Below are 12,639 nucleotides of genomic sequence, written 5' to 3'. Positions count from 1 at the left end.
CAAGATGACTGTTCGACATGGTGACGAGCACTATAAGGGTGAAACAGGGGTGCCCTCTCTCACCCACTCAATTTGGATTGTACATTGATGAGTTCAGTGATTTTATAGACAGATTAGGGGAGACTGGAGCCACATTATATGGTATAGTCTTGTATGCCAATGACATGGTGCTGATTTCGGATTCGGTTGTTGGATTGCAACGCCATCTAGAGGCTTTGCAAGCCTTTTGTGAACAATGGGATCTCACTGTGAATCTGGGCAAGACCAAGGTTATGGTTTTTAACACATCCAGGCCTGTAGTCATGGTTGTTTCTCATACCGGTAGGAACCACTTCGTGCCATACTATACGATATCGCACGATACTTTTTTCTTTCTTTCGGAGAAATAGATCCTTCTATTAGTTAATGAAAAAATAGCCACGATGGGCTAAATACAACCACGAAGGGCGAGATACATCCTCGCCTCATGTACTCATGTACAAGGCAGGGATCAAAAAAATCAACAGGGGTGGAGAAAGATGCACTTCCCCTCCAGTTGATATGACCTTTTTTCTTACTGTTTTTTGACCGTTTTTTGTCTGTTTTTCGACCGTTTTTTTTTGGCTTGCTTTGGCTATAAGCTTGAGCTCTTGAGCAACTCCTTTAAAGTGCCCTCACCCCCCAACCTTCCCTCACATTCAAGCTTGAAGCTCCATAGTTTGTAAGTGTTAAAATTTTATTGTACGGTATCCCAAAATTTCATATCATACCAAAATTTCCCGTACGGTATCGTATTTTCGTACCGTGACAACTATGTCGCAGTGTAAGCCATGAGGAGTGCCAGGAGTTTTGTTTAGGGGGGTGACATAGTGGAGATTAAGGACTCATGTTTATCTAGGAATCACATTCACGGGACCCATTTTCAACATGAAACTAGTTGCCTCGGCCGGGATATGCAGCCCTAGCCCACCTAGAGAGACAGTGTTTGCAGGCCCATCATCCTCACCACCAACACTGCCCATCTCCCACTACACCCAGATTCACTTTCACCATGATGGGGACTCGACTTACTCCGACCATCTCTACCGACATCTAACATATGTAGACTCTCCCACTAGCTGTCCTCACCTCTCAGCTCACCACAATCTTACACATCTTTCCCTTAGCTGCATTTCCATCCACCCCCCAGAATGATTGGTATGACGAGGAATGCTGCACAACACCCAAGCATCTCCTATGCAAGGTTGCAACTAGCCAAATTCGAGAGCGAGATGCTCAAAGGATTAACCGATACACAATCAAATGTAAGAAACGAGCACATGTAAGGGGCAATACAAGGATTTATACCAATCTTTCAAATGTGTGAACTGTACTGAGGGCTGGAAGAAAATCCGGGAGAAACGCCCATCCACATCCATCACATATCCATCTATATGCCACACATATGCACGATCTCTGTACGAAGTCTCAGATCAGCCCCCCATCCCACCACCACCACCATCACATCCAGATCACATCACATCCACCTTCTTCACACCTGCATGGTAGCCTGAGCCATCCGTAGACTCAAAAACGGTAGATCACAGGACCACGAGGGCCTCTTGGTAGAGCAGTCCTGGCCCATATGTGCAGCCTGGCTCTTTCGGAAGGCTTCCCACCCACCAGGACAGCCCAGATCATTACACGTATCCATAAAGCCGGAGATCCCATGGACTCCAACAATTACAGGACTATTATGATTGGCTACACACTGACCAAACTTTATGGGTCTGTACTTAAGATTAAGCTCAACACACTAGCAGAGAGACATGGGCACAGAGCATTAGGGAACGTAGGCTTCCTGTTGCTTTGTGGATTTTCGCAAAGCATTGGATATGGTACCTCAAGCCAGACTACTGCAGAGACTCCAGGATTTGGGGGTACCACAGACATTATTTGGGGGACCATGGCATTATATGAGTCGGCCATAGTGTTGGCCCAAGGCTTGTCATAGATTAGGATTAGGGTTTCACACAGACACATACATAATCAGCAGCAACAAGCAAGTACAAGGAGGATAGTGATTGATGCTCACACAATGGATTGCTTTGGAATGTGTTGAGTTGGAGAGTCAACTCCATAATATGAAAATACAAATAAAAGTAGTGGTGTCCTTTCACACCAGATATCGAAGGGGAAAAACCCAAAGGGAGAAAAGTGCCCTTGGTTGGATCTTGCTTTGGTATATTCTGGGGGGTAGCTTGCAGTTACATGCTTTCCCTGGATCTTGCTTTGGTATATCCCGGGACAGTTACCTGTGTAGAGCAATTATTGGCATATATGTTGTGAGTTGTGAACATGGGCAGGGAGCCTTGAAGATAGCGGAAGATCCGCTTCACTGCTTGCCAATGCTTTGTACCTAGGCTGTGCATAAATTTGCTACATTGGGAAACCCCAAATTGAATATCCGGGCGTGTGTTGCATAAGTACACGAGGAAGCCCACTGCTTGGCTGTAACACTCATATCAAAAGGCTCTCCAACATCATACATGCTCAATTTGAGCCCTAGCTCCATTAGAGTAGAGATGGGCTTACAATCTTGAAACCCAAATTTGTGCAACAGCTTTTGAATGTACTTTGTTTGCTGTACATAAATCCCAACATCTGTCTGCACAAATTGTATGCCCAAATAATAATGGAACAATCCCAAATCTGTCATCTCAAATGACGAGCTTTGAATGCTGAAATTTTCTCCATATCATTCCCAGTTAGCAACATGTCATTTACATAAAGAATGAGCATAATCAAAGTGCCATGATCCTCTTTCACATAGATAGTGCTCTCTGTTGGACTATTGCAGAAACCTTGCGTGGTCAAATAAGCATGTATCTTCTCATACCAAGCTCGGGGAGCTTGCTTGAGACCATAAAGTGCTTTTTGAAGCTTCCATACTTTGTTTTCATGACCATGCATCGCAAAACCAATGGATTGATTTACATAAACTTCTTCCTGTAAATCCCCATTGAGAAAAGCTGATTTTATGTCCAATTGATGCACTTTCCATCCATGATGGGCAACCAATGCAACAACACATCTAACTGTGGTCATACGAGAAGTAGGTGTGAAAGTCTCATCGTAATCAATGCCCTTTTTCTGGGCATATCCTTTGGCCACTAGCCTAGCCTTGTACCTGTTCAATGGTACCATCAGACTTTCTTGTCAACTTGTATACCCACTTTGTGCCAATGGGCTTCTTGCAAGCATGCAAGTCTACTAAATCCCATGTGTTGTTTTTATGGAGATTGAATCCATCTCATTTTGCATGGCTTTTACCCAATGCTCATCCTTATGAGCCTCTTCAAATGAATCGGGCTCATCTGCATCACAAAGTGTACTCATGCAAGCAACATCTGCATGTTCTCTTGCATTACATGAACCACCCTGTGTCCTGCTACGAAGTGGAGCTGAACGTTTGCTCTCCTGTATGGTACAGAGCAGCCAACGAGGCACAACACTTGTCACCATTTGGCCACCCGAATGGTTCACTCTTGCTTTCACACTATGTACATATTGGATTGGTGTCCATGGCTTATGGAATGTGCCTATGCATGTGATTGACACGTGTCATGCTGTATAGTTGGATATGATATTTCGCTGGGACTTGACGTTATCATGCCCGGAATATCTGGAGGACTTGGCTTTCCGCTGGGACTTGTGCCTTTGTGTACATGCCCGGAAATGCCTGGAGGATTGGCTTTCCACTGGGTCTGGTATCGCATATACTTGCCTGGAAACGCCTGGTCTTATATGGTTTCATGAACGGAAATTGCTCATGCCAATGCTGCATTGCATAGCATCTTTATGTGCTTGCTTGCAATTGAAATTGCATGTTGTTTTCATGCTTGCTTGACCAATGTGTAGTTCTGGGTAAGGGGACGCCCGCCCGTGAACCGTGCGTGTGAAACTGTCTGCTGACATGGTTGTGTGGCATGTGAATAGGTGGTAAGTATTACCCAATCTAGGCTCAAATAGCCCTTAGGACTTAGCCAATATTTATAAGTGAGTGCGTTTCCACTTCATTAAAGTTTGGGCGTCTAAAAGTCACTTAAAAATTATGACCGCTTCCAAGTTCACTCTCACTGAAGTCCCGAGGCGGACAAGACTCAATGTCCAGGACCTGATCCTCCCTTTTTACTCATAAATGGGCATCTCCCCATGTCCCTTAACGTGATTGGACCCCAATTCACTTACTTATTAAGAAAAAATTCGTGTTTTCCCTTCGTGAGGATTTTTGGAGGCTGAAAACTCTGTTTTTCCACTATTTCTCTCCATTTCCAAGCTCTCCATAGCCATACCCAACTTGCTAGGGTGTTTTCCAAGCTTCCAAGAGTGTTTCCAAGTGCTAATCACTCTCCTACTCACTCCCAATGACTGAAATTCAGCAAAACAGTTCTCATTTTTGCTGTAATTTCTGGTCTTTTTGTTGATGCTAATACAAGAGGCAGGGACAATGAAATGCATGCCTCCAATGCTTTCTAGGATGAGCAAACTCATGTGGTGCACAATAGGGAACATGAATGTGGGATAGCCGTCCCATGGCAAAGAGAAGATGCAAGAAGAAGAGTCCATAGTCTTGAGGGCTGAACTTACTCGTATGCAGGGTCTTCTCCATGCACAACAAGAAGAATTGAATCTTTATCGCCGCGAGGATCCATTGGTACATGATCGTTTGAAGGCCAAGAAAGCTGAATCTTATATGGATCATGCAATGGCAATGATTGCTCAAGAGTTGCACATGCAACCGAGGGATGCAGCACGTGCATACTTGGCTTGTACCGAGGATGCCTATGCAGAAAAGGCAAGCATCCCACATGTCTTGGAATCCCCACCGGTGCCCGAACAAGAACTTATGTCTAAGAGGATAAATCTCCATGCGATGGGAGAGGAACAATCAGTGACTTCATGCCATGCAGGAATACCTCATGTAGCCCGTGAAGGATACAATGTTTATGGCGGTGGTCAAAATGTATGTCAAATGCCATTGCCGGCTGAAAATGTGCATGCACAACACATGCAACATGGGCTGCAATTTTCTGTTGGTGCAGGTATTCCGCGTATCTCTCATGCCACTCATGCCTTCGAGTGTGCTCGTGAGGGAGAAGTTATGGCTGAAAAAATGCATGTTGAGGGGCCAGCCATGCCTCATGCTTACAGGGCACATGTATCTATGCCTTATGCATCACCTTTTGGTCCAAAAATGATGCCAATCATAGGGGCTGTCCCAATGGACAAACATGGGGGAAAACATGTTGAGATGCACACACATGCATCAAAGTCTCGTGACTTCAAAGCCGGAGACAAATCTGTGAAGTTTGACACATATCATGGGGAATATGATGCATCAAAGGCACTTGCTTTTATTGCCCAGTTCTTGATCCCCTTTCGTGTGATTTGGATTTTCCTTTACATTCAATAGAGCTAGATCCTTGGGAGACACAGATATTAGATGACATCAAAGCTGATCACTTTGATGTTTTCCACAGCCTTGTTTACCTCCCAATAGACCAATGAATCATAAGATTGAGCTTGTTCCAGGCGCTCAACCTGTGAGCATCTCTTCGTGCAAGATGAATTAGTTGGAAGAGGATGACATCACTTGACATTTGTCGAATATCTCCAAGCGGGTCAGATTCGCAAGAGTCTCCTTGGGGGACACCCATGACTTTGAAGTACAAGACAGGTGGGAGTTGGAAGATGTGTGTGAAGTAAAAGAAGTTAAATAAAGTTACTAGAAAGAATTGATTACGGCCTCTTAGGCTAGGGGTTGCAACAGCAACACACACCCACACACAGTTCAATATACATTCGTGAGAGAGAGAAGCGCACAACGTGAAAGTGATAGCACAAAATAATGAGTGGTGCCAAGTACAAACCATAAAGAACTCCCAAATCATAAATGATAAGAGTTAGGAGGGTGTTCACTTGCCAGGCAAAATCATCAGAATATCAATACTGCGCCCAACCAGGCATCTCTGAAGCTCCTGCCTCAAGCAACCACGATAACGTACATAGTGTGCACTGCCACGGCCCTGTACATTTCATGAGATGATCCTCATGGATGACCTGCTGAGGTGGAGGCTGTCTCAGCCATACGGCGGGCCTTCGCAAGCGGCTTGGATGGAGAGTAATCCCCATCTGAGCGACTACGAATCTGCCCACCCGGTGTGCTACAAGAGTCTCGGACCAGGCGCCAGTGGCTGTGTCCCATAGCGATTGCTTCCCGCTCGAAGAAAGAATCCTCATGTATGCATACATAGCCAGGGTCTCGCGCTAGGTCTGCCACTATGCGAACCACCAAGTGTCGATTCCCGGAGGCATCCGCACTCCCGGTATCAAAGAAATGTGCCAACTCCCAGAGTTGGCCTACCATGTCTGTAATCTCCAAGTCGCTCACATGGTGAGAGAACTCAACTGCCTGTGTCTGCAAAATACTAAGAGCAAGATCCAGAGTCCACTCCCGGTCGCGAGTGCCGCAAAGAGGGAAGGAGAAGGCCACCGCTGAATCAAGTGCCTCCTCCTCTCGGGCCGGAAGTATCACCACATGAACTCTGATAGGTGCTGGCTCATGGGGGCCCTCTGCTCCAAATAGGCGTGTAAAGGAGTAGTCGAAAGCCTCTGAGCGTTGTCTAGTATCGAGACTAGTAAGCCGACTGCGGATAGAGGATATCCGTGAAGCACGAATCGGCATGGTAGGTCTCCTCTGCGGTACACGAGCAAGATCGGTGCTCAGTGTCCGCCGGACTGCAGGTGAGCGCCAGGGCACTGCCAGTGCCTCCCGGGGAGCTGAGACGAGCGGAGGGGGAGGAGGGGGGGGAGAAGGGTGTGGGAAAGGAGACGCTGAAAATGCGGGAGCGGGAACGGGAGGAGGCCAGGGTGGAAGCGAGGCGGGAGGAGGGGACGGGGGAGGGGGGGTGGAGGTGAAGGGGGGGGGTGCTGGCATCTCCTGATCCTCAGTCTGCGCTGGGGTCTCCTCTTGGAGGGGAGCAAAGCTGTTCCTCACTGGAACCCAATGATGCTGAGGCTGTGTCTGCTGTGCTGCGTCGGTCTCTGGGCATGTTGTTGTGGTTGTCTCCCTCTACGGCACCCCTGTCCAGGCTGCCAATCTGAGGTCTCTGTGGGCTGAGCAGGTGTCCCGAAGGCTGCCTGCCGAGCCGCATCTGTGGACGGGCCATCGGAGGTCTGCTGTTGCGGTGAAGGTCGGGGTCTCCTGTGAGGGCAGGCCTTGGCCAGGTGGCCGACCTGCCTGCATATAAAACACTGGTTCGGGAGCCCCGAAAACTCCACTCTCTGATCGATCCATCCCCCCCCTATCCTAGGTAACTGAATGACCTTCGGAAGGGAGGAGATGTCAGGAACCAAAACTCTTACCGAAGGAAGGCCAGCTGCTCTAGCCACCATTGAAGCTGCTGTGGGGCCAGTCTCAAGCACCGAGCCCACCAATGATCCTATCCTGGAAAGGAGCGGAAGGTACTCGCGGCGAAGTCCAGGAAAGCAAACTGTGACATGGAATAGGCGCTCTCCCTGCTCGGCCGCTGTTGGGTTGAAACCATGCTACCAATGTCTGAAGAAGGCCCGAGCGCCCCTGATGTCAAGGGGACTCATGGCTAGGACCTGGGCCACGCTCTGGGCTGTCTCGAACTCAATCTGGTAGTGTCCGCGGCCCAGTAACTGAACGTCCAGGATCTTGCCCACATCTGCAAGAAGGCGGGCCTGGAGAAGATCCCGGATCTCCCCTCTGCTGGGGCGGGTGCCAACTATACGGCAGAGGCGTTCCACCTTTGTGGCGAGGCTTGCTTTCTCTTCTGGCGAAAGAGAAAGCCTGATGGGGGTATCCTCAGGGGCGGGCGAGGGGGCTACGGAAGAGTCCCTCTGAGGTGAGGCGGGAGGGGCCTCCATCAGAGTCTGAAGCTGAGTCGAGGGCGAAGCGGAGACGGAGGGTCATGCAAGAACCAAGCTGCACGAAAACGGGGAAAGCGCGGAGCGGGGAGGGAAAGACCAAAAGCGAGGGGGGGAGGGGCGGATGACAGAGGGGAGAAAAAGAGGGGGGGGGGGTGCGAGGGGAAGCGGGGAGGGAGCAGGAGCGGGCAGCGGGAAGGGAGCAGGAGCGGGCAGCGGGAAGGGCGCGAAAGGGGGGGGAAAAGGGGGGGAGAAGGGCGCCAACGGGGGGGCGGGGGTAGGCGGGCAGGGGGTGCGAAAGGAAGAGGGGGCAGGCGGGCAAGGGCGGGACGCGGAGGGGGGGGCGCGAGCAGGCGGGGACGAAGGAGAGGGCGCGGGCGCGGGCCAAGGTAGGCAGGCGGGGGCCGAAGGCGAGGGACGTAGGCGATGGCGAAGGCGGGCAGCAGGCTCGAGTAGAGGGGGGGGGCGGGGGGGGGCGAGAGCTTCTGCGAGCCAATGGGATTATGTACCTTTTTGTACCATATGAAATACTTAATTTTCTAGCTCTCTCTCTCTCTCTCTCTCTCTCTCTCTGCATCAGCATGTTCTACATGGTGTTTAGGGTTGAAAGAAGACTCTCAGAGCTTCCGCATATAACATTGGTATCAAAGCATCAGACTCAGCAAGGCTAAACCCTGATTCAATCCCATATGAAGGTGTACAGGTCCAAGGTACAGGAAAGTGCACACATACGAAACCCAAGGCAAGGAACAGAAGACCGGGAAGAGCTCCGAGGAGGTTGGTTGGTGGTGTTCCAAAAAGCCTAAAGGTGATGACAGTCCTGTGAGCGAAGAAAGGCTTTCGGGCAACGGTTCCAAGGGAGGATGATCCTCCAAGGGGTGGAGTGAGAGTGCCAGATTCATTTCTCAAGAATGAAGACCAAGACAATGTTCAGAGACATGGCAGGAATGGAATGGGGACTGGATGGAACAGATGCACAGATCTTACTCAGAGTTAGAGTGGATGTGGAGACCGGGCCGGGCATTCGGTGAAAAGGTTCCCAAAGTAGGAAGGATGACAGAGGGACTCCGAGAATAGAATGGGATGATGAAAGTCATCCAAGAAGTAGATTGGAATCCCGTCATCAAGTTCAGCAGAGGGGGATGTCATGTGCACACACATGTACATGCTTAGCTCAGAGGCTAACCCTAAGGAGGCAACAAGATAAAGAAGAAAAGATTAGAACAGAACCAGATTTTTGGAGCATAAAACTGTGGAGCATCTCGTGGAAGGACACAGGGGTTGTCGGCCAAGGAATATTCCTGTCGGCTACAGCATATATATGATTTATTTGTCCGGGAGCTGGCCGACCAGCAGTCGGCCAGTCCATGAGGTGTTCTCAAGCCTATGTAAAGGCTTTTGTGCTCATTGTTTCATTCATTCAACTCCTTTTGAGTTGGGTCTAGACATAGGACTAGGGAGAGGGTTTGTCTACCTTTTCTAGAAGGCAGCCCATGGCTGCAAGGTATTATGTACCTTTTTGTACCATTTGAAATATTGAATTTTCCAGCTCTCTCTCTCTCTCTCTCTCTCTCTCTCTCTCTCTCTCTCTCTCTCTTCTGTCTGGGTTTTTTGCATCAGCATGTTCTACATGGTGTTTAGGGCTGAAAGAAGACTCTTAGAGCTTCTGCATGTAACATATCAATCCCCAAAAGGAATAAATCGAAGATTTTTTAACTTATTTTGATTTGGTGTCTTTGCTAGCCAAGATACCCTTACGGTACCTACTTCTCCTTAGTGACCTCCCTAAGGATCCATTGAGGTTGACGTTTGGGGAGTGTTCTTCGCCTCTATCAACAAGGTTTTGAGTTTCCATGATGGTTTGAGGGAGTGGTGGTGGTGGTTGCAACACATCGAGGCGAGAGGAGTGTTGAATGTTAGGGGTCACCTGAGGTGATGGCAACGAGGCTTGGGATGCTTGAACAATTTGGGATGTCCTCGTCTACCAAGGGCACATTAATCACACATGTTGCAAAATATGAGTACCTATGACTGGAAGTTGTGAACAAATGTGATAATGCAAAACACTAAGCTAAGGTGAATGCAGCCTATACACTCATAATGATGAAAGATTAACATTGATAAAGCTTATTAGACTTAAGTTCAGTTAGGTTACAAGATTGGGACTTGTGCTCATAGAAAGACTTGAGAGCTTGCTTGATTTGATGACCCCTTTTATATGAGGTGAGTACAACTTGGCTTCATTAGCTCATGTGGGATATTTCATACTTGCTCATGTGGTTGTTTGCTAGATTGACATTCACTTCTTACCTTCCTTGTGCTCCATTGCACCATATTTCTCAACACCCCCCCGCGCCCCCCCGCGCCCCCCCCCCTCCCCCTTGGAGCCATATTCTTAAGCTACTGTAAGGTGGTTGGATATGAGGTGTTACATCATGTCATAGTTCCAACATAGCTACTTAAGGTAATAAGGTGTGATTGCCTACAACCCCCCCTTAGGAATCCCTCACAGTTGGTATCAGAGTGAGCCTAATCGCGGAGGCAGGAAAAAACAAGGTTTGCGTGTTGTCATGTTTTATCAAGGTTGCCTAAGCTAGGTATCTCTAGGTCACCATATCTGGGTTTTGAATCTACAAGAAGTAGGTGCTTTTTAGGTTTGCTGGTAGGATACAGATCATGTGAATCCGCTTGCTTTCCCTAATCCCAAGGCTTCCCTAACCATGCTGGATTAGTCCCTAAACCCAAGGGTTAGTGCTAGGTACATAACAGTGGGCACCCTTGTTGACCTCAATAGTATTGCTGATGTTCCTGGAGAGGTCTAGTGGTGCTTGTAACCTGCTGGCCACGGCCTCAGACAAGGCCATTATACTGCAAATCACGTTTGATGGAAACTAGAGCTCTTGTAAGCAGTCTAGAAGTACTGAGGGATGGAGTCAAAAGCTTTCCTGAAATCCACAAAACAACAGGACACATGTTGCTTCCATGCCGTCCTTTCCTCAATAATGGCTCAGAGAGTAAAGATGTGATCTATAGTAGTGTAGTTCCTCCTTAATCCTGCCTGCTGGCCTGGCTTGAGGCTCTCTATCCATCTCTGTCAAAGGCTCTAGAATTGCCCCATAGATCTTGGCCATTGTGTGGCCCATTATTATTGTCCTTTAGCTAATTGGGTCGGTGGGGTCTCCTACTTTATGGATGGGGACAATCATGTTGGTGGTCCAAGAAGGGGGGAAGCCTTCTCAAGGGGCCCTATTAGAGTGTTTGCAAGAACAGGGCCAGGATGTTATGCCCACGTGCAAAATGTTCCGTGTGAAGATCCTTCTGGTCCTTAGCTCGACCATTGTGCAGCTTTAGTAGGTCCTGGTGACATTGGTAGAGTTGAAGAGGATGACGGAAGTGGGGCACAGGATGTGTGGGCTGATTTGGTGCATCATAGGGACGATGTGCATAGGATTCCTCGTTTTAATATATATGTATGTATGTATGTAGGTATGAAATGGCAGAGTTGTGTTTTAACAATGTCTCTCATGATCTCATCAGTGAAAATTAGGGAGGTTATTTTGTAAAGGCCAGAGGTGGCATTCTAACCAATTTGAACCTTCACAACTTGCCAACGAAGGCTTCCCAATGTTGTCATCAAAGACGTTGGAAAGGGTTGGCCAGGAAGTTGGGATTACTAAGGTTGGCAACAGACTTCTTTTGGGCAAAAACATGAGAACAAGGTTGGACCTTGCCCTGCCGTTTTGACTACTATGGTCTGACTGCACATGGGGACCTGATTAATGATATAGAATGTTTATTAGAGGGTGGAATACTTGTATGGGTTATCAAAAGGGCCCCATACTCACGACTTCTACTCGTATGAATTTATGTTTGGTCAGTTCCAAAGTGTAGTTGCAGTGCACTCTACCCTCAACAATCCAGTGCATGTATACTGAAGATGGCTCTTATTTTAAAGAATTTGTATGATTGTGTCTCTATATTTTCTCATTGTGTTGTATTTTCAAGGACATTTCTGGTCCTCTTGTCTGCCACAAGCTCTTCTCCTTTGCCCACCCCTTTTTCTTTCATGGCCACTTTGAGTTTCCTCTTATAATGTTTTGAAGCAAATTTTTAATCTAACTTTGAATTCATAGTACCTCTTGTAAAATGTGCAGCTTGACAGCCCGGGCAGAGTTCCCAGCGGCAAGAGCTGTGTTGGAAGGGTTTGGTGCAGGATCTCTGACACTGCCTCGCCTAAGGCGTCTCGTGTGAAACTTCTTACGGAATTTTATTAACCCTTCTATTGGGTGCCTCATATGTTTAGTATTTTTCTACAGGGATTACCATCAAGAGGCTTTTAAATTCAAATCTCTGTTAGCCATGATGCATGTGTAGGTGTCTAACCGGAAGTTACTATCTTTGTCCATGTTCATTGCAAGTATCCAAGTTAGACATGCAGTTGTGATAGAACAGCAGGCTGATAGGTTTGCTGCCAATCGACTTGAAGAAATAGTTTAATGTGCTTCATACACCACTACGATTGAGAAGAGAAAACAAGAACAGTTGGGAAGCCTCGTGACCTAACCTGTCTAGGTTATGATGTGGCCTGCAACTTGAGTTAATAGGGCCTCTCTCTCTGTTTTGCGTGCATTGCCAGACCCTAGGTGTATCCCTTTCACACTGCGCGCAGAAGTTTCTCTCTCTTGGCACTCCGTAGCAAGTTTCAAGGACATCATCACAATGCAG

At 47.8% G+C, this 12,639-nt stretch overlaps 1 protein-coding gene across 1 annotated transcript in view; it reads left to right on the top strand.

The window, feature by feature from the left end:
* The window catches only part of LOC147639096 (Haloacid dehalogenase-like hydrolase (HAD) superfamily protein), a 63,608-nt gene extending 51,248 nt beyond the window's left edge, over positions 1 to 12,360 (top strand). Inside the window, exon 11 of the mRNA XM_086787345.1 lies at positions 12,069 to 12,360. Coding sequence (XP_086643471.1) covers positions 12,069 to 12,165 — 97 coding nt within the window. The 3' untranslated portion in view covers positions 12,166 to 12,360. The remainder of the gene's footprint in view (positions 1 to 12,068) is intronic.
* Positions 12,361 to 12,639: the final 279 nt, after the last annotated feature.

Source organism: Cibotium barometz, chromosome 4 (assembly GCF_041138505.1).
Source record: "Cibotium barometz isolate CiBa-2024 chromosome 4, ASM4113850v1, whole genome shotgun sequence".
Taxonomy (NCBI): Eukaryota; Viridiplantae; Streptophyta; class Polypodiopsida; order Cyatheales; family Cibotiaceae; genus Cibotium; species Cibotium barometz.
The sequence above is the reverse complement of the archived record's forward strand: the minus strand, read 5'-3'. Positions and strand labels throughout refer to the sequence as shown.